Source organism: Equus quagga, chromosome 2, assembly GCF_021613505.1.
Source record: "Equus quagga isolate Etosha38 chromosome 2, UCLA_HA_Equagga_1.0, whole genome shotgun sequence".
NCBI classification, from domain to species: Eukaryota; Metazoa; Chordata; class Mammalia; order Perissodactyla; family Equidae; genus Equus; species Equus quagga.
The window spans coordinates 123761746-123781646 of record NC_060268.1 but is presented as its reverse complement, the minus strand read 5'-3'; the positions used below and the strand labels follow the sequence as shown (position 1 = coordinate 123781646).

The window sequence follows — 19901 nt, the reverse complement described above, 5'->3', positions numbered from 1 at the left end:
GCCCTCATCCTTCTCAGCATTCCGTAAGGTCCGACATTGTTGCACACCTCTGTTCTTCCTCCACCTCTTTGTTCTTTCTCCATTTCCTTTGCCAATTCCTCTTCTTCTTCCAGCCCCTTAATAACAGATAACCCTGAAATTTTGCCTTTCCCAGACTGTTAAACCTTTATGTGCTTTGGATTCATATGGAGGGAGGGGAGTATTATCAAAATTCAGATTCTGCCTCCCACTCAAGGCTTCCTGAATCTGAATTCCAGGCTAGACCCTGGAATCTGTGTATTTCTAACTAGCTCCTTAGGCTAATCTTACATGGCTGTACCTAACACTCATCCTTGAGGCTAGCACCTAGAAAGTTCTCCGAGAAACCTGCCCTTAATGGCTCCTTTATCCATCCTCTACCACCATCTCAGCTGTCACTGATTTATTTCCAGTCCTATTTTGCAATCACTCTTGGCTTCAGCTATACAGAAGCTACTGAAGTTCCTAGAGTCGTCATGCTGTTTCAAACTTGCGCATCTTCACATGCGCTATTCCCTCTGCCTGAAACATCCTTCCCCTTCCTCTCCCTTCCTTAACCTGGCAGAATCCAACTAGACCTTCAAACTCAGTTGATGGGCCATCCTCTTCAGAAAATTTCCTGTTCTGCTTCAGATGCTCATCTCTCTGCTCCCCCAGCACCTGCCCTGTGCACACCTCCCTTACAGACCTTACTAGACCACACGTGAGCTGGTAGTTTCCCTGTCTCTCTCTCACTGTGAACACCTTGAAGGGTGGATTATGTTGCTGCCTTCCCAGCTCCTGAGACACAGAATTGGCTGAGTGAGTGGACTCAGGTGACTCACTCCAGAGAGTCCTTATTTGCATGTCTAGTGCTGACCTCCTCCCTGGGCTACACTAGGTATTTCCCAGCAACTTTAAAGACCTCTCCACCCACTTGTCTGTCTCCACCCAAGTGGTGACAGATCTCCCTCCATTTGTCTCTCAGTCTCAATGTGGTCAAAACAAAACTTCTCTTCCCACCAAAATGGGCATTCCTTCACAACTACTCCCATTTCTAGCAGAGATATCACCATTTCTTTTAACATTCAAGGAACTTTGACATTATCTTTGATGGATCCTCTTTTAGTCCCCCATATCCAATGTGAACTTCCTTTGACATACATCTAATCAGAACTTATAACCAATTAGATCCCAGCATTCATGGGTATGGCTGGACCAATTACCCGCTGGCAGCACCTATTCCAATTGCTTGATCTCTATGCTCTTCTGGTGGTAAAGTACTTTGAACATTAACCCTTTCTATTTCTAAGTACCTTTTCTTCACCCTACACCCAGATTATAACAAATCCTAACTGATGCCTCTGTGTCTAGCTCCTACCCTCTTCTATTTGCCCTTACACTTTTACCCAAATCTCAAAAACGTCACTCTTACCATAGCCCTCCTGCTCAGTGGTCTATGGCATTTCTACTGGTCTAACACACAAACCTCCAATTCCTCTACTCAAACAGATTAATCTAGCTGTATTTTTTATATCCCACTACCACACACCCCATGTTCCAGTTGGGCAGAGAACATCAACATGTATAACAGAACCCATAAAAATATTGTTTTGATGTTTTTAAGTTACAGAAGTAACACACTCTCATTTACTTTGTACAAAGTAAAAAACAAAAGGTCATCCTCTTCCCCTGTCCTCACCTCCAATCCCGTTCTCTAGAGGTAATCACTGCCTTGGTTCTAATCTTCTTACATCCTTTAAGCTTTCTCCCATAAGCTTTTCCCCAGAAGCTTCTTGGACTGAACTATCCCATGTAGGATCCAGTACCATATACCATTCAGTGCTTAGCTGATTCCAGGTGTCCATTTTCTTCTTGAATTAACCTTGCAACTTCCTAAGGTTAGACAAAAACTGTATCGCCTCTTATACCTCTTGTGTGTCCCTAGACCTGAGTTCAGCACCGGGCTTCTGATATGTACTTACTAAATATTTTGTAAAGACTGGCTGATTCTAGCTTCTTTCCCAGATAGAAATATGCAAAATCACTCTCCAACTAAACCCGCCAGCTTTTCCAACTTGGCTCCACCCATCTAGCCCATGTCCCTGTAACTGGGGGCTGCCAGTCAACCCCAGCTCCATGTTAGCAGGTGTGTGCGGAGCCCAAGCTCCCCTCCTTGGGGCAGAAGTACACAGAAGCAGGCATGCAGAGAACAGAGAATGAGAAAGGGGTAAGGGGAAGGGAATGGGGCACACGTGTATATCTTAGCTGGGGACATAAGATTCTAGGGAAAGGCCCAATTTAAACTTTCACTGGAATTTCATGGTTTGAAATCTCTATGGCGTAAACTGGTAGACTTCAAGACAGCATGAACTCCTATCCAATGTCCCAGCCCCAGGCCCTTTTCTGCCCCCAAAGCATCTACATAATACCTTGGGCCCTGTGAGGACCCCCAGCCACCTCTCCTCCACCTTGGCAAAGCAGCCACTCCCACTAGAGCTTCCTGCTGGTCCCTGTGGGCCCTGTTCCCTCCTCTTGCCCTGATGTCCCAAGAAAAGCTCCCTCACCAAATGTGAAGGAGCTTTGATACAACGCATCCCTCGCCTGTTTCTGAGGAGCTTATGCCTTGAGAAAGTTTAAGACACTTCTACTTAGTGGCATCTGAACTGAGTTCTGGAACTGCTTTGGAGAGAAGGAAAAAAACAAAAAGATAGTGGCTTCAGGTTCCAAGCCCTGTACCCTGAGTCAACCAGGCAAACTGCTTTCATTTGATAAAAATAAAATTAAAAAAAGATTAACCACAGGACCTGAAAAATCCAGAGAGTCAAGCCCTGGAGACGAAGCTTGTGTCTGGAAGTCAGGTTCAGGACTCAACTCTAGTAAACTATAATTTAGATCCCTTCCCCTGAGTCTTTGTGATCAAGCTAGGGTCAGGAGAAACATGTCTCCCTTCTGCCCTCTCAGGCCAGTGGAACCTGCTGTTCTGAGCACAAAGGTTTCTGGTTTAAAGCAGAAAAGCAAAGATAGGAAGCTTCCCGGGGAAAGGGGGAACAAGGTGTCAAGAGTTCCCTGTAGTGACAGTTGGGAGGGAGAAGCCAGTCTCAGGCTGGAGTAGTGGAGACACCTACCTTCACACCACCGTCTGACTTCTTGTTTAATAGGCTTTTGGCAGCTGTGAAAACAAAGAGGAAAATCAAGTCTCCTGCATTGTACCCTCTCCCCAACCTGAAATCTGGTAGCTGGATCCTCAAGAGACTGCTGTGTCTGACAAGGGGCCAGGAGTCTCCTGAAACCCTTGGAAGAGGCCCTTCCTGACAGCCTCAAAGCAAGAAGGGCATCTCAAGCAGCATGAGACTCTCTGGGTGGCACCCCAGGATCTCCTGGAAAGGGGCTCAGCAGAGACAGTGACACACTATGCTTAGGAGGAGAAACCACATTCAGTATCGGAGCTGCCTGCGCCATTGGGAACTCTGCCTTTGACAGCTTCTACCCAGGCCTGGCAACTGTGCCAGGGTGAAAGGTGAGGGCTCCGTCCCTAGATGCCATGGAGTTTCTTGGGACGGCCAAGCTGGAAGGATGCAAGACATCTCCTGAGTGTTCTCAAGAAACAAAAGTGTCACAGTTTACGAAGGAGACCAGACGTGAGGACAGACAGACAGACAGAGACACAGACCAGGACCACCTACAGGAGGGTTTTGCCAGGGGGTTGAAGCCTTGACTGGGCAGGTCCTCACCCAGACCCAGTTACTGGGTCCTATCTGCCACCCTTTCCTCAGCGTCCACTTTGTGGACCCACTGAGCAGGAAGGACTGGGCAGAATAATGAGGTATTAAACAGATTCTATCCAGGCACAGGGTAATGCTCAAAACTGATGAGCTCTGTGCAGGAAGACTGGTGATGCCTGCTGGCCATAAAGGCCACAGGAAGGGAGCAGACAGTGGATGAGAGTCTGGGAGGTGACAGAATCAGCCCAACTGTCTGATCTACCTGGACTTTGCTGGGTTTGCATCTTGGTTCCACCACTTGCTAGCCGTGGGATCTTGAGTGAGTTTCTTAACCTCTTTGAATCTCAGTTTCTTCCTCTATTGGAGGGGATCCAATGGGATCATGCAGAGTGCTTATTAGCACATAGCAAGTACTTTAAGTACTAACCGTTGTCACTATTGCTGCCGTTCTTTCCTTCAGGTGCCCATTCCTACCCAAGCTGAGTCCCACCTCTCTCCAGTGAGAATAGAGGTCCTTCCATCACAAGAATTCTGACCCCCAAAAATGGCCTTTGGTCCCATCTCCAGTCATGCTGGGGTGATTTGAAACTTATATTTTTAATGTGTTTACTACTGTGGCCTGACCACCTACTGTGTTAAGTGCTTTACATACATCAGAGTTCTCAACTCTGCCTGCCCACTAGAATCACCTGAGGAACTTAAAAAAAAAATGCGTATTCTTATTCCATGGCCTAGAGATTCTGATTTTATTTGTCTGGGGTAGGGTCCTGGCATTAGGATTTTTCACAAGCTGTCCTACACAGGCAGAGTTGAGAGCCATCAACATACATGATCTTAATCATCGCCGTGTTATTTATCAGCCCCAGTGAAGAGATGAGAAAACTAAGGCTGACGTGACTTGTTCAGGGTGTGGCAGGGTTAAGATCCAAACCCAGGAATGGCTGCCTCCACAGCTTCTGCATTCTATAGCCTTTCAAACTTTCAGGGCTGCAAATGCCGGACTTCACAATTTTGAGGGCCTGGTTTCCTCTGTGGGGTCTCCCACAGTCCTATCACTGGGCAGCTCCAGGCCATGCCCAGGGCTGTCCCTGGGGGCCACCTCTGGCTGCAGCCCTCACAGGCAGGCCAGGACCATCTGGAGGAAAGCCTTCTGCTGCCCAGCTCCATGTCCCCAGGCTATTGCCTCCTGAGAGTTGGCAAGCGCCCAGCATGCATGGCTGGTTAGGGAGCTCCGTAACACCAATGCGCTCGCAGATGCCAAGTTAGGTGGTCTGTCTGGCATGCCCATCTCAGCCCGCAAGCATGGGACTCGCCTCCCTTGTGAGTGGGCCTGGCATGCTGGCCCTCCTGGTGGGGTGGCAGGGAGCCGAGGCAGGCGGTCGGGGAGGACTCATGCCACGTACCTTGCCCGGCCAGGCCGGCGGCGCTCGCGGCAGGCGAGGCGGGGGCGGAGCTCTGCCTGCCAACTGAGGGGATACAATCTCTCAGTGCACAGAGCTGCCGCAAAGCCACGGGGGCCAGTCAGCAGCGAGCATGCCCCAGCATGAGGCGCGAGAACCCGCTGGCCGCCCACGCACAGCAGGGCCCAGGCGGCGTGGCCAAGCCAGCCGAGCTGGGGGAGCGAAGGCGCTGGTGGCAGGCTGATGAGCAGGTGCAGCCAACCCTGCAGCAGTCTGGGGACCTGAGAGGACCAGGCTCAGACAGGGTGTGCGGAACACCACGGCTCCAGCAGCTGTCCCACGACCACCTCAGGTGAGGGCCTACAGGTAACAGCCTGACTTGGTGAGAGGCGGCATCCTTTCTGAGGTAGCCTAGCCCTAGCTGAAGACTGCAAAAAAACTGAGTTTCACTTTCAGACCCTCCTCCTTAGGGGAACTGAATGAAGACATTATCAGAGAGCCTGAAGCAGGGGTAGCTCTTTCCTCTGGTCACATTCCAAACAGTAGAGAGACTGGCACTTGGGGCCCAGGGAGGGTCCCCAGTCCTTGTGCAGCTAAGTTCACTGATGCTCTGTGTTCGCTCCACATCTGCCAGCTCCTCAAAGACACAGGTCACTTTCCCTCTTTAAGGCAGGTAGCCAGGAGAGGCAGCTTTTCTCGACCTGTATTTCACAGTGTTCTGAGGGTGAAGACGCCGAAGACAAGAGCCCCCAGAAAGAAAACAAAGGCTGCTAAAGCAATACATTCTAGAAGCCCTGATTTCACCATTAGCCAATCTGCTCAAGTCCAGGGCTAAGCTGCACCCATGATTCGGGGTCCAGAAAACAGCCTAGCTTGTTCCTAAAAAAACAAACAGGTGCTCTTTCTTCATTATAATACCTGTAGACACCTCTTTCTGCAGAAGCTTCTGGAGACAGGCTCTGTCCTCACCTGTCCCAGAGTCAGGGCAGAAGAGGACATCCTGGAATGCTTGCAGCATTTTTTTCTTGTCTCCTCTGACCCAGGGCAAAGTCAGCTCAAAGGCCAGACGAGATCTAGACATCAAGGACAGGAGGTTCTTTAGGGATGAGTGAAAGTGCTTTGTCCTAACAGAGACCAATTTCCTAAAACCAGGACAGCGATTTCCAAAAATGGATGGTGAAAGGTTGATGTGGAGGTCTGAGGCTACAGGACAGGGCACATGCTATTGATTTCCCAGTAGCCTGTCTTACAATTTCTTCCACTCAGAGAGAACAGATCACCATTCCAGGATCAGCACAGAAATGCCCTTAAGCATCCTCTAGAAAGGCTCTTAAACCCAGAAAGTAGAAACTGCAAGTAATTGGAGGACAAGAAGCATGATGTGGGACTATAGCTCTATCTCTGTTGAAGGCAGTCAACTGTGCCCTCCTGTGCTCACTTGTGAGAGGGGAACCCAGAGCCACAGCCTTCCCCTTTTGGGTACCCACAACACAAGAAGGAGCCTCAAATCGAGGTCATAGGGGATAAGCCTGAGGTAGGACAGTCCCCCAGCTCACTCTCCAGTACTGACCCTTTGGAGCCCTGTGGCTCTCGCTCAGGCTAGAGCTCACGAAGCCCCAGGTCTTCTTGCCTGCAGCATCCTCAGAGCCAGGGCCCTTACGTCACCTGGAAGCAGTACAGATGAGCCTACTGGGGCTTGAGCTCAAGGGAGCAACCTCTGCCCAGAATGGCTGCCCATCCGAGCCTCCCACACAATCCCCTCTTCATGGCAGTGCGGAAGGAAAGCAAGGGAGGGAGTCTTGTTATGAGAATGAGAAAATGGGTGTCTTGAACCAAAACAGTGGGACTGGGAGTTAGGGGGAGGGAAGACTAGAGGAAAAGGCAAGCTGGGAAAAGACCTTTCTGTCTTCGGTTGAGTCCTGTCTTTAATCTCTTCCTTACAGAAAAGCCACTGTGCTTCCCAATTGCGGGCAAACAGTGATGGGGGTGGGGGTGGGGAGGATGGAGTGTCTTGCATCTTAAAAAGAAAATGTCAAATATGATTTACAAATCACAGGTCCCAACTCTCCCAATTCCTCAGAAGAATTTAAGCAAGTTCCTTTCTCTCCGCCCTGCTGGTCTCTATTTCTTCACTTTTACAGCTGGTATCACAGAAAATATTTTAAGCACAGTCACTGTAAAAGGTTTAAATGCTTGGAATAGCTTCTATTAGTCATCTCTACTCGGACACAATGAAGTAAGTAGAGATCATCCCAGTTGGCAAATGAATTGTGGCAACTGAGAAGACTGACTACACTTCATCTCTTTCTTTTCCCCAGCACATCCTCCAATACCCTACCGACTGTCTAAAATCTTAAAGTGCTGAGAGTCTTCAGAGAATTAAATAAGAATCCCCAGGGACAAGGCAAATGAGAGGCTGAGCGGGCTACTCCTTGAGAGGTTCTAGGGAACAGAGTTCATAAATCTGAAGTCAAGTGAAGCCCCCCAAACCTCAGGTTACAGAACTCAGCAGTAGCAGCCCCTCAAAACAGGATCCTCATCATCTTGGTCAAGGCGATGCCCAAGACATCCAGCACTGGGTTGGTAATGCCCCGTTCCGACCCACTCACCTCGGTGGAATTAAAGTGCACAGCTGTGAAAACATACCTGAAAAGTTCCTGGAGACAAGCATGGTCGTGAGGATGGCACCCTGGGGAAAGAAGAGGGTCCTGTGAATTCAACTGGACTCTACAAAAGCATGGCCTGGTCTCAGGCAGAGGGCAGCTGCTGGCTAGAGCCTGAGGACATCAGGTTTCTGGGGCCCTCCAACATGTACAACCTTCATACTTAGCTCCAGCCAGGAGGGAAGCTTCCTTCTGTGATGGGGCAGGGAATGCACTGTCAAAAGGTATGATTTCAGCATGCTGGCAGCCCGGAAGACAAGACTCACCTTCAGTTTTCTCCGGGCGTTGAACTTGCGCAAGCACTCCACTGTCTCTTGACGATGCATCATGGATGCCACTGTGGATCGTTGCTGGAAGCCAAACAGACAGGCCTGTGAGACCCCAGCCAGATCCTCTGCCACTCACCATAGGCCCAGCACTGATGGCTGTGCTCAGCCATCCTAGAGTTGCTCCAAAGAGAAAATGAAGTCATAGATGTGAAAATGCTTTTAGAATAAAAGCACCACCCAAAACTCAAGGTTATGTAAGAACAATAATGTGAACATGAAAACACCCCTGATAATTGATGCTAAATGAGAGCGTCTGAGAGAGCACTCTACTCTTCCTTGGGAAATGGAAGCTACAGAACGGAAGAGAGTGTCCTGTGTGTTGTGATCCTCTTGCAGTTACTCCTTCTACTACCGTACACTGTGCATCTACTGCATCCAGATTCTGAGCAGTCAGAGAACAGACAGAGCTCCTGCTCTCTACAGACAAGGTTCATTGCTCTCAACACACCCCAACAAGGTCCTGAATGAAGCTGTCATCTGAGAAGCTAAGGGTCTTGACCTTTTGGATGGGAATTTTTCTTCAATGTATAACTTCCTTCCTCCTTAAACAGAGTCCACTGGAAATGATTTATATTGCCTTGATGACTCAGGGTCATGAACACAAGTATCGATCATTATTTCATATCATAATACAGTGATGTTCTCAGGGGCTACTGAGATATATAGGATGGTGGAGGCTGGGGCCCACAAAAATGACCCCCAGAGTGTAATATTTTCCCAATTCTTGAGTGCCTGTTTTAAGTTTCTCACCTCCTCCCTTTGCTGCTGGTGTCTCAGCCAGTCTGCTAGAAAAATAAATCCTACAACATGCAGCCCGGTGCCCACAACCCCACAGGGCCGCCCCACAATCCTCCCCCTCATCCCTGGACCACTCCTTTTCCTAGTTCCCAAAGCAACTCTCCCAACCTTTTCTACCTTCCCCGAGTCTTGTATTTCACCTCCTTCTTCAAAGTGTAAATTTCTCCACAAAAAGAAATCAGAGATAATCAAGCAAAGAACTCCTCCTTCAACATTAGCCTCCACCCCACAAGCTGATTTTCACCCCCCTGCAACCTAAACCCGGGTCTCAGAAGTTTCATCCCTCATATCCAGTGTCGACCCCTTGACCTGGGCTTGGGAGCCCCCCTCTCTTTTGCTATCCAAACCTTTGCTTCCTTAATTACTGAATATTTTTAATCTCTTATTCTGGACTATATGCTTCTCTGCAGTCTATACATCATAATCAAGCCTTTCCCTAAATAAAATCTTCAACAAAAATGAAAAAACCCCTGACTCATCTGTCTTCTTTAAATAGTACCATTTTTTTCTCTTTTCACCCCCATTCCCTCTTCACCTCACCAAAAACAGGCTTCGGTCTCTCTCACAACATTGCCTCTATCATTGAAATAACAAAATATTGGCTTCTAATTGGTCAGAGCCAATGGACTTTTTTCCATCTTTATCATGGACTCTGAAGCATCTGACCACAGAGGCTCCCTTATTGAGACTTCCTGTTTCTTAGGATCTCCTGCTCCTGCTCCTCCTCCTACCATGGAAGTTCTCATTCTCAGTCCCCTTTGCTGGCTCCTCTAACTCTCCCTGTCATTAAATGCTTGTGTTTGGTGGCCATCTCTTCTCTTATGAAGCAATACAAGCCCCCAGTAAGAATTCGATCAGCAGAGAAATGATTTATCTATTTCTACAGCTTAAACATCACCCATACAGAAATAACTGCCACCTGCATTTCCAATTTTTAACTTCTCTTCTAATCTCTAGAACCACATTTATAACTACTGACTGAATGTCTCCAGCTAGAGGTCCTGACACGACACTCAATATGTACAAAACTAAAATCATCATCTTTTCTCACAAACTGGCTCCTCCTCTGGGTTTTCTCCGGGTCAGTAAATGGTACAACCCTCTGCTCAGTTACCAACTCAAAACATGACAGTCCCCATCGATCCCTCTCTCTCCTTACCCCCCAAATCCAACTGGTCAACTGGTCCAGCTGACTCCTTTTGATTCTATCTCCCAAATGTCTCTCAAATTTGTCCACTCCTTGCCATACTACCCACTCTCCAATCATTATCCTTAGCTTAGATCTCATCTGGTCTTGCTTAGATAATTACAACAGCTTCCTAAGCTCTCTGTCCCCAGGCTCTTTCTTCTTTAATTCCATTTCCTATACAGCTTCCAAAGTTATCTTTCTTAATTGCACATTTCATTCCCTCTTTGAAGCCCTTGAATGCTTCCCTATGCTTTCACAATAAAATTCAAACTTAGGCAGAAACTTATATGTCATGAACTCTTTTTGGCTTCATTCTCTTGCATTCCTGTAATCATACCTTCATCTACAACCAAACTACTTAACATTCCTTAAACTTGCCACAATTTCCCAGGGCCTCTCACTATGGACCATGCTAACCTCTGTTTGTAGGTTATCATCCTGGGGAACTCCTAGTCATCTGCCGAGAACCAGGATAGAGGTCACCTCCCCCATGCAACCTTCAGTAATCGCATTGCCCACCAGGGACAGTGGGAGCTCCTGTGTGCTCATTAGATTTGTTTATGTACTGGTCACATTGCAGAGTGGTTGTCTGTTTGAGTCCTGTCTCCCCAGGTAATTTTTGAAATCTTTTGGGGAAAGGATCATGCCTCATTCATCTTTGTATTTTCAGCATCCGCAGGGTGACCAGCACCAAAGAGGCATTCAGTAAACACAAGAAAGGACCAATAAATAAACGCATCACTGGTGTCAGGAGGCCTAAACGTAGCATACCTTCTTCCTTGTTTGAAAACAAATATTTTAGCTTGATAGAACTGCATATGAAAACAGGATGCAGACCCACACTGATAGCCTAGGGGCTCTCCTAGGACGAGTTCTAGGACTGAACTCCAGGGCCCTTTTTAAGTGCTCAGAGGCCCCTTTATTTATTTAAGTCTCAGTCCCACTTCCATTAGAATCGTCTGAGAGCTGAGATCTGAATATGCACCCTACTTCCCAAGCCTAAACCTATTACCTAACCCTATTACCTACGGCAATGATCAACCTAAGCCCTCATTCAAGATCAGAACCAAATCACACCTGACAAGTTGAGTAGAGGAGAGACAGGTAAAGGCCAGTTAGCCCCATCTTCCTCCCTGACTTCCTCCTGGTGACATTTACTGACTCCAGGTGCCACCCACCTCCCTATCTGTTGAGTCCTTTCCCAGGGCCCAGAATGATTCTTCTCTGCTCATAAGAAGGAGGGCAAGGAGGGTACTAAGAGCATACTGAGAGGTGATATCCCTGAGCTCTTCCATCATGGATGAAGACACTTACGCAGACCCATGGGTGCTTGAGAGCCTGGTCAGCTGTGATGCGCTTTGCAGGGTTTATGGTCAGCATCTGGTTAATCAAATTCTTGGCTTCAGGAGTCACGGTGTCCCACTCGGGTGATGGGAACTAAGGAGCAGGAACAGGGAGAGGAGGAATATGAAATTTGCGAGCCTCACACCCTGAAAGGTAGGTTCTGTCTTCATCCCAGCTCCTATAATTGGGATACTCTGTGCTACCTCAAACTGCCTGTCAGAAAGTTAGAGAAACCCTGGGGTATCCCAGGACCTGTGTCAACTTAAAGACTGAGAAAGGAAAATAGAGCAGTCATGGTTAGAATGCCAGAGTATCAGATCAGGGATTACTGGGGGGGACTCCGACTGACTCTGACATCTTCTGGTTTAACTTCATCTCTCTACTAGGAGGAACAGTGGCTCAATGATGTGCCCAAGGCCCCACTGCAGTGGAGGGAGCTGCCAGACTTCTCATCCCTAGGTTATGCAGCATACCACATGGCCATGCCATTTTTTGCAAATAATACATCAAAGGGGTTCAGTGGGCTCCTTGATTTTATAGCTACCAAAATGGCTGTTATGGATTTTATAGCTACCAAAATACCAAAAGAGTTGCTCCCTGGGATGAGGGTGGCAAGAATTGAGACCTCTATGCTCATTCTTGGATCCTCAAAGTCCCCTGACACTCCCTGTATCTGGTAACACACTAAACATATCCTCTCCCTTAGACAGAGCCTGAGGGGTGGGAACAAACTGGTTCTTACATCATAGGCTCCAGCCTTGATCTGCTGATACAGCTTGTGCTGATCCTCATCCCAGAAGGGAGGGTATCCCACCAGGAGGATATATAGGATGACCCCTATGAGACAGAACACAGATCACTGGGGTCAGTCACTTACTTTTCTGATGAACCAGGAAAAGGCACACAGGACTTGGAGCCACCCAGAAAGCTAAGGGCCATATCAGAGGTAGAAGTGGATGGCAGACAGTGATGCTCTGCCACTAGCTCCTCCTGCTGTGCTTCACTGCTCATGTCACCAAGCACGTCAGGGATTTCTTAAGGTACAACCCACCCTCTAAGGCACAGGCAAATCCCTCTTTAAGGATGAAATATAATCCAGGAAGTACTTGGGGAGGAGGGTGTGATGGGAAGAGCCATCCCAGGGGCACTAAAGTAAACACCGTGATTCCACATGTACCAGACACTTGTGGGACCTGGAAGGAATAGCAATGTCTCTTTCTCACCATCACTGGAAGTTGAGGGCCCTTAACACCGAAAAGCTGAGAGTGTGGAATGGGCTTACCGCAGGCCCAGATATCCACAGGTTTTCCATAGGGATCTTTCCTCAAGACCTCAGGGGACAAGTAACCTGGGGTGCCAGCAAAACCTGCAGCAAAAGAGAGGGCAGAGGCACACTGAACCAACTTTCTCTCTCATTAAATCCACATCAACAATTTTCCCCAAGTCCCATCTCACTCCTGTTGCTTTTGCTACATAAGCTCTCAGCACATGGGCAGCAAGAGATGACAGGCTAGGCTTCCTTCCTGTCATGCCCGGACTCTAAATCAGAGGGTAAGACCATGTGCCTACCAGGAACTCCCACTTCTTCCCAGGGACAGCAAGAACACAGTGTGACAATAGCTAGACTCACTGTTTTGAGTCACATAGGACCGGGGGGGAGCTCTGTACCCTCTCCCTCATCCAGTCTCTGAGGAGGCCAGGACCATTAAGGGTCTGGCTTCTAGTTCTGAAAGAGGAAGGCAGATCAGGAAGAGGAGGAAGGGTGGGGGCTGCATTCCAGAAAGATAGGCTCACTCTTACCAAACCAAGCCTGCTGCTCTCCCTGTACTTCAATGGCTAGGCCAAAATCAGCCAGCTTGACGGCGGCACCCTTGCATTTACTGGCCAGTAGCAGGTTCTCAGGCTGTATAAGGAAGAGAGAACCTTGTGAGGCACACCCCTAAGGCCCAGAGGGAGCCTAGATGGGACCTTGCAGTACCACCACCTGGCACCAGGTGGCGCCAACGTTTCACAAGCAGGAGGCAAAGGGGGAGCCTGGATAGTACCTTCAGGTCCCGGTGGACAATGTCATGCTGGTGAATGTGGTTAACACTCTCCAGAATCTGATGTATACAGTGGCTGCAAAAGCAGAAGGAAAAGAAATGTCAGTGGAAGGTTAAACCACCTCATCCACAACCACATGCTGTGGACTAAAGCACAAAACTCTGGGTCACAGGTTCACAGGGAATCACTGAATAATGAGCCAGAACCTTGGACTTTGGACAGCATCTAATTCAACCTATTTTACAGAAGAAGAAACTGAGGCCAAGGCAGATTAAGTGGTTTGTCCAGGGTCTCCCATTAGTCTCTCAGAGGAAAGACTAGAACAGGGTCTACCATGCCTCCCTCGACTGCAAAGGCCCAACACTGTCCATTTCTAAGAGATTGGAAGATACCCTAGACTCCGTCCTGAGAAACAGAGGCCATCCAACTGCTTCCTTCTTTCTCTTTACCCCTCTTCTTGGAGAAAAGGCTTGTGGTGGCAACTTAGGAAGGAGAGCCCAACTAAGCCTAAGTTGTTTTCGGGGTGGGTGCACTCATTCATTTAAGCATTTACTGAGTGCCGAAAGGCATTGTGCTTGGTACCACACAGACTCTAAAGATGAATAAGACCCAGTGCCTGCCCTGAAGTTTATCATCTAGTAGGGGAGATAAAACAAGTACACAGACATCTTTAGGAAATAGTGTACTTAAGAGCATTCCCAACAGGGCACCTGACGAGCATTTCTGGTATCGATTTTGTATAGAAAAAGACAAACGGAGCCAGAGTCACATTCAGCTGCTCATTCTTGAATCAGGCTGTCCACCTTCCAAACCATCCTGCCACAGTTGCAGTCAATCACCTGTTAGGGAGTACTGGCAATCTAGAGCAGCGGTAACACCTGGGGGACAATTTTCCCCCCCAGGGGATATCTGGCAATGCTTGGAGACATTTCTGGTTGTCATAACTGAGGGGGAGGGTGCTAATGGCATCTAGTGGGTAGAGGCCAGGGATGCTTCTAAACCTCGACAAGGCTCTCACAACAAAAAATTACCTGGTACCCTATGTCGGCAGTGCTGAGGTTGAGGAATTCTGTCCCAGAGAATGGAGCCCCACCCAGCAGGTATTACCAGGTATGTGGAGCAGGCTTGCAGAGCCTGGGGTCTGGGGGTGCTGGGCTGGTGGCTTGGACTTAATATTCCTTCCTCTAAAATCTGATGCTGGAGCTTCCACAAGAGCCAAGGGGTTTTACTGGGCTCCTGAAGGCTGAGGCTCAGGCCTCCCCACAGGACACAGCCCAAGAGTAGGCCAAAGAGACTTTAAGACTGAGCTGAAAAGGCGAGTCTCCACAGAAATATATAATTAGAACAGAGCCAGGCTAGCAGGGAGAGCCTTCTGGCCAAAAATGGCAAAAGTGAGAAATGTCCCAGCAGAGCCAGGCCAAGCCCACTGGTACAGTCACTCCCCCAGCTCTCCCTCCTCCCTGCCAGCCTCCCTGAGCTATCACTGCCTCCTCCCACCCCAGAGCCTGGTGCTCCCCTGCTGGTACTGGAATTCATCTCCCTAGTCCAGAATTTTTCCTGAGGCTGAAGCATCTGAAGTTGATCAGCAAACAGTGGCCTCTCAGGGTTGAGAAATTTGTGAGGAAGCTGCGCTCCCCGACTCTCCAGAGGCAGCCAGAGTTGCCACATATGCCAGATAAGCTGCAGGCAGAATGATCAAAACCAGGTTGTAAGGACATCACCCTCAGAGAAAACTCAGGGCCAGGGGAGGAGCCGAGGCAGGAAAGGCAGGCCAAACAAGCACCCGAGAGCTGCGCTGTGGGAGGAATTCTGCTGTGTCACATGAATGAGCTGCCAGGGTTTCCATGGAGGGCTGGGGGCTGAGGTGAGTGGCCAAAGAATGGTCCTCAGGACTGAGGAGCCCTAAATCAGGCCTGGTCATGGTGGTCAAAACACAAGGTGATCCAGGCTGAAATCTCCCGAGAAGGTTCCTGGTCGTATCATTAACCCAGACGTTTCCACTCCTTCATGATACGAACTGTGTTTCCCCTATCCCTAGAGCATCTCCAGGATGCCTTGTACACTGTAGATTTGTTAAAGGAAAGAAGCAGGGGTATGGAGGGCTCTGGGCATACTTGGGATACACAGTAGTGCAAAGAAAAGGTTTTTCTGGGGTGAAAGGGTAAAGGAGACTTGTAAGGGCTTTGCAAAAACACTGATCTGGGAGTGCTGAATATTTAACTTTTAATTATCACCCACAAAATGCAGCCTGGGTCCAGCTCTAACAGAACCTTTGTCCAGACAAGAGCTCTTCTGATCTTCCCCAAAGACTATTCCAAGAGGCACAACGCCTGGCCCCCCAAGGTGGCCAAGACTCACACATGAACTAAAGGGCCCTCGTCTCACCTGGCATCAGCTTCACTGTAGTACTCTCTGGCCACAATGTCTTCAAACAGCTCACCTCCAGTAACACTGCAACCGACAGACAAATAGGGTCAGAGGAGGCAGGTCAGTTGGTCAACCCCAGCATCCAAAAGGTAACAGGTCACACTGTAGAATAGCTTTTAGAGAAATTCCAACTTTACATACATTTCATCTGAGGGCTCAGAACATGCTCAATCCTTCAATGACATGGGGCTTCACCTTAGGGTAACACGGGCCCTCCCTTCCTCCTGCACATTTCTGTTTCTATACCCTACAGATTAGCTAATACTTTAGGCAAAGACAAACATGTGAGAATCTAAGAGAAAATAATCGACATACTTAGAAAGTTATAGCTTTATTTGAGACCAATATGAACATTAAGATACAGCTGCCCAAGAAGGTCCGACCTACTACTAAAGTTGAAGAATAACGAGACCAAGGACACTAAGCCCCAACTCTGAAAATACTGGAGAGCCATTCCCAGGAGGTGAAGAGCCACTTTTAAGACATTAAACCACAACCAATGTGGAGGAGAGACCAATTAGAGCCCAGTTTATGACAAATAAAAGCTACTTTCAATTTCCCAGAATTTTTAAGGTCATGCAAAGAGCTGTATTCTATTTCTCCACTAAAGACAACACACCAAGAAAGAAGAAACAAGCAACTGCATAGGGTGTGCTGCTGATCAGAAATGTGAGAGCAATGCCATGCTGGGGTTCAGAGTCCTGGGGAATACTGAGTGAGCAATGAGACCACCGCCCCCCAGCAACCTGCCGGTTACCAGAGGAAGTTCAAAAATCAAATCCTCTCCCTCGGGCAAAGGAGAGGGATCCTCAGCAGAGGCTGAAGGCCCAGTTTCGGCCTTTTCTCAAGCCTTCATCTTGAGCCAGCTGGAGGGAAAGGCCCCCACACCCTCAGAAAATGGCACTTACAGGTCAAACACGAGGTAGTGAAACCCTTCTTCAGAAATACTGTCATGGAGGCGCACTGCAAGAGAGGAGATGGGGACAGAGATTAACAGAGAGAAAACTGGGAAATCCTATTCCTCTCCTCTGCAGCAACCCTACCCCTGCCCGATCCTGTCAACCTCATTGGGCTCTCTCCTAAAGGAGCAACAGTGAGAAGTGGCAACATGCCCAGCTCCCCTCAACCCAAAGTTACACGGCCACAGAGTAGACATAACCAGCCCCCAGGGTTCAGCGCTCTGGTTGCCATCTCAGAGTGCCGAGATGCAGGCAAGAGACAGAAGCTTCATGGCTAAGAAGTAAGACAAGGAGAAAAGCAACCTTCCCTGAGAAGCTAGAAGGAAACTTCCCAGAGTGGCTAGTCCCAGAGAAGGTGGTCCTGGGATATGATGCGTGATGGGGTAATGCAGGGTGAGAAGCAACTACTTATGCTGACTACAGGGGGACAGAAAATGGCAAGAAGTGACAGCCTGAGAGCTCTTTCAGAGGAGTAAATAGGAAGAAGAGAATTAAGAGGAGGGAAAGAAGCTGGAAAGGCAGAGCCCGGCAGGAAGGCACATGGAGTGAGGACAAAGGATGGTAAACATGAGAGGCAACATGCAGACTCAGGCAATGATAAAATAACTGTTTACAGTAGTCCCCCCTTATCCTTGGGGGATGAGTTCCAAGACCCCCAGTGGATGCCTGAAACCGCGATAGTACTGAACCCTATGTATACTATGTTTTTTCCTATACATATATACCTATGATAAAGTTTAATTTATAAATTAGGCACAGTAAGAGATTAACAACAATAACTAATAATAAAATAGGACAATTATAACAATATACTGTAATAAAAGTTACCATAGATCTTAGCAATCTCAGTATATGATTTTTTTCTTTTCTTAAGTTGAGAGCTTTCACCTTTTCACTTAAAGAAAGCCCTTGACGGCTTCTCTTTGGCATATCTGAATTGCCAGCATCACTACTCTTGAGCTTTGGAGCTGTTATTAAGTAAAATAAGGGTTACTTGAACACAAGCACTGTGATGCAGTGACAGTCGATCTGATAACTGAAACGGCTACTAAGTGACTAATGGACGGGTGGTGCATACAGTCGAGGATATGCTGGACACAGGGATGATTCATATCCCCAGCAGACGAAGTGGCACGGCGTGAGATTTCATCATACTACTCAGAATGGCACGCAATTTGAAACTTAAGAATTGGTTATTTCTGGAATCTTCCATTTAATATTTTTGGACCGCAGTTGAATGTCGGTAACTGAAACCTCAGAAAGTAAAACCATCAATAAGGGAGGATTACTGAATTAAGTGAGTATTAGTGCCAGGCTTTGTGTTAGGCGCTTTGCATACATTACTTATTGTATAAGCATTTAATGAATACCTACTGTGTGCCGGACCCTGTGCTAGATGGTGGGATTTAGGAAGGACACAGTGCCTGCCTTCTACGAATTTATTTTTCCTGACAACCACCCTGAGATGAGTATTATTCCCATTCTACAGATGAGGACACTGGAGGCTCAGGTACATATAGTACCTGGCCAAAGGCCAAAGATATGGTGGGTCAAAATGTGAACCCAGCTCTTTCTGCCTCCAAAAACTGGTCTACACCACTGCTTCCTATAAGAAATACGGAGTAGCCCACATACTCAGGCAACAAAGCAATGGAACCTGGGAGAGAAATCACTCACGAATGAACCTACAACAGCATCACAGATGGGTCCAGAAGGCCACTGCATGGAGCAGACTAGGGTAACTCACCAACTGAAAGAAAAGCTTGGAGCGCAGAATCCCTTCCCACTCCCCACCTCCAGAGCTCTTGGGCTAAAAATCAACCTAATGTCTTCTGAGGTCTCCTCTTCAAGCTTCTGCCCACAAAGCCACCTCTGGATTAAACACCAATCCCTGAGCATCATTCTACTGCAAACACAACTCAATGCTGTGGCCAACTGTCCCAGGTGTTCCTGTCCCTTCCCTCACCTGAACTCTCTTGATGGGGAACCTCTGTTCCAAAGGGCTCCCTCTGTTTGACCTTCGCTCAATCCTTGGCAGTTTCAGGAGCACCTCACAGAGCACTTCAGGAATGGCCTGACACCAAACCAACCAGTGAAGTTCTTAGAAACAACGAAATCACCATGTCTCTCCCTCAGTGGGCCCAGGCTGCCAACCACCCCAAAGGACAGCTTCCATTTCCAGTGTCAGAGCATTTCATCAGGGCTGAGGCACTTGCCTACATTCCCTCGCTACCAAAGCAAGATCAGCCAGAAAGTCAATACAGGCACTCAGCCATCACTACAGCCACGTGGTTCTCCTCACTTGACAAATGAGGACCCAGGCCTGCTCGGGCTAGAACCAGGCCCTGACGATTGTTTACACTTCATGTTGCCTACCTTATTTGATCTGATCAAGTTACTTAACCCCCAAATTCCACCCAAACTCAGTATTTCTGTGATTTACCAATGGGATCAAAGGTGGGTAGTACTTCTAAAATTCTCCTCCTCAAACTGTTTTTTATTGTACTTGGGAACCAAGCTCACACTTCTCTGGGCCTACAGATGACAGAAGGAAGGAGCGACAGCCAGACTGCTGCTTCCCTCCCACCTAACTAACCCAGACATGCTCAACTGAGCTCCCCAAAGCCCTGCCACCCTTCCTCCTCACTTGTGCTTCTCTGGCCTAAGTTGGTGCCTCACGCTGAGTCCTGCTGCAGCTGCTGCTCCCTCGCTTCCAAAAGGACTCTCCATTTAATTAAAAATTTGCTATTAAAAAGCATTAAAGTGTGTAATACAAATAATCCCCTGGAAATCAGCTGTCCCAGAAGCTAAAGACCTGCTTCATTAGGGAGGTGACTAACAGAAGGATGGTGAGCTGACAGGACAGCAGGTACAATGCTAACAACCATTCCCAAGAGAGCCCTGCCGCCTGGTCCTGCCGCCCCTGGACCCTCACCCCTGTGCTAGCCCCCAGCTCAGCACAGCAGAGCTGAGAACAGGGCAAAAAGTGCAGGCACCCATGCCTATGCCCAGACAGGGAGTCACTGG

At 48.2% G+C, this 19901-nt stretch overlaps 1 protein-coding gene across 18 annotated transcripts in view; it reads right to left on the bottom strand.

Annotated features, from left to right (window-relative positions):
• The window catches only part of CAMK2G (calcium/calmodulin dependent protein kinase II gamma), a 55099-nt gene that overhangs the window by 17015 nt on the left and 18183 nt on the right, over positions 1 to 19901 (bottom strand). For 9 of the 18 annotated variants that reach the window (XM_046652885.1, XM_046652888.1, XM_046652873.1 and 6 more), the window contains exons 4-14: positions 16824 to 16878; positions 15874 to 15939; positions 13491 to 13563; positions 13246 to 13348; positions 12728 to 12811; positions 12188 to 12282; positions 11416 to 11538; positions 8052 to 8135; positions 7769 to 7811; positions 5126 to 5188; positions 3126 to 3169 (exon numbers count right to left, since the gene is read on the bottom strand). In XM_046652885.1, the coding sequence (XP_046508841.1) occupies positions 3126 to 3169; positions 5126 to 5188; positions 7769 to 7811; positions 8052 to 8135; positions 11416 to 11538; positions 12188 to 12282; positions 12728 to 12811; positions 13246 to 13348; positions 13491 to 13563; positions 15874 to 15939; positions 16824 to 16878 (833 nt within the window). The remainder of the gene's footprint in view (positions 1 to 3125; positions 3170 to 5125; positions 5189 to 7768; positions 7812 to 8051; positions 8136 to 11415; positions 11539 to 12187; positions 12283 to 12727; positions 12812 to 13245; positions 13349 to 13490; positions 13564 to 15873; positions 15940 to 16823; positions 16879 to 19901) is intronic. The other 9 variants (XM_046652878.1, XM_046652877.1, XM_046652875.1 and 6 more) reach the window with 1 other exon arrangement.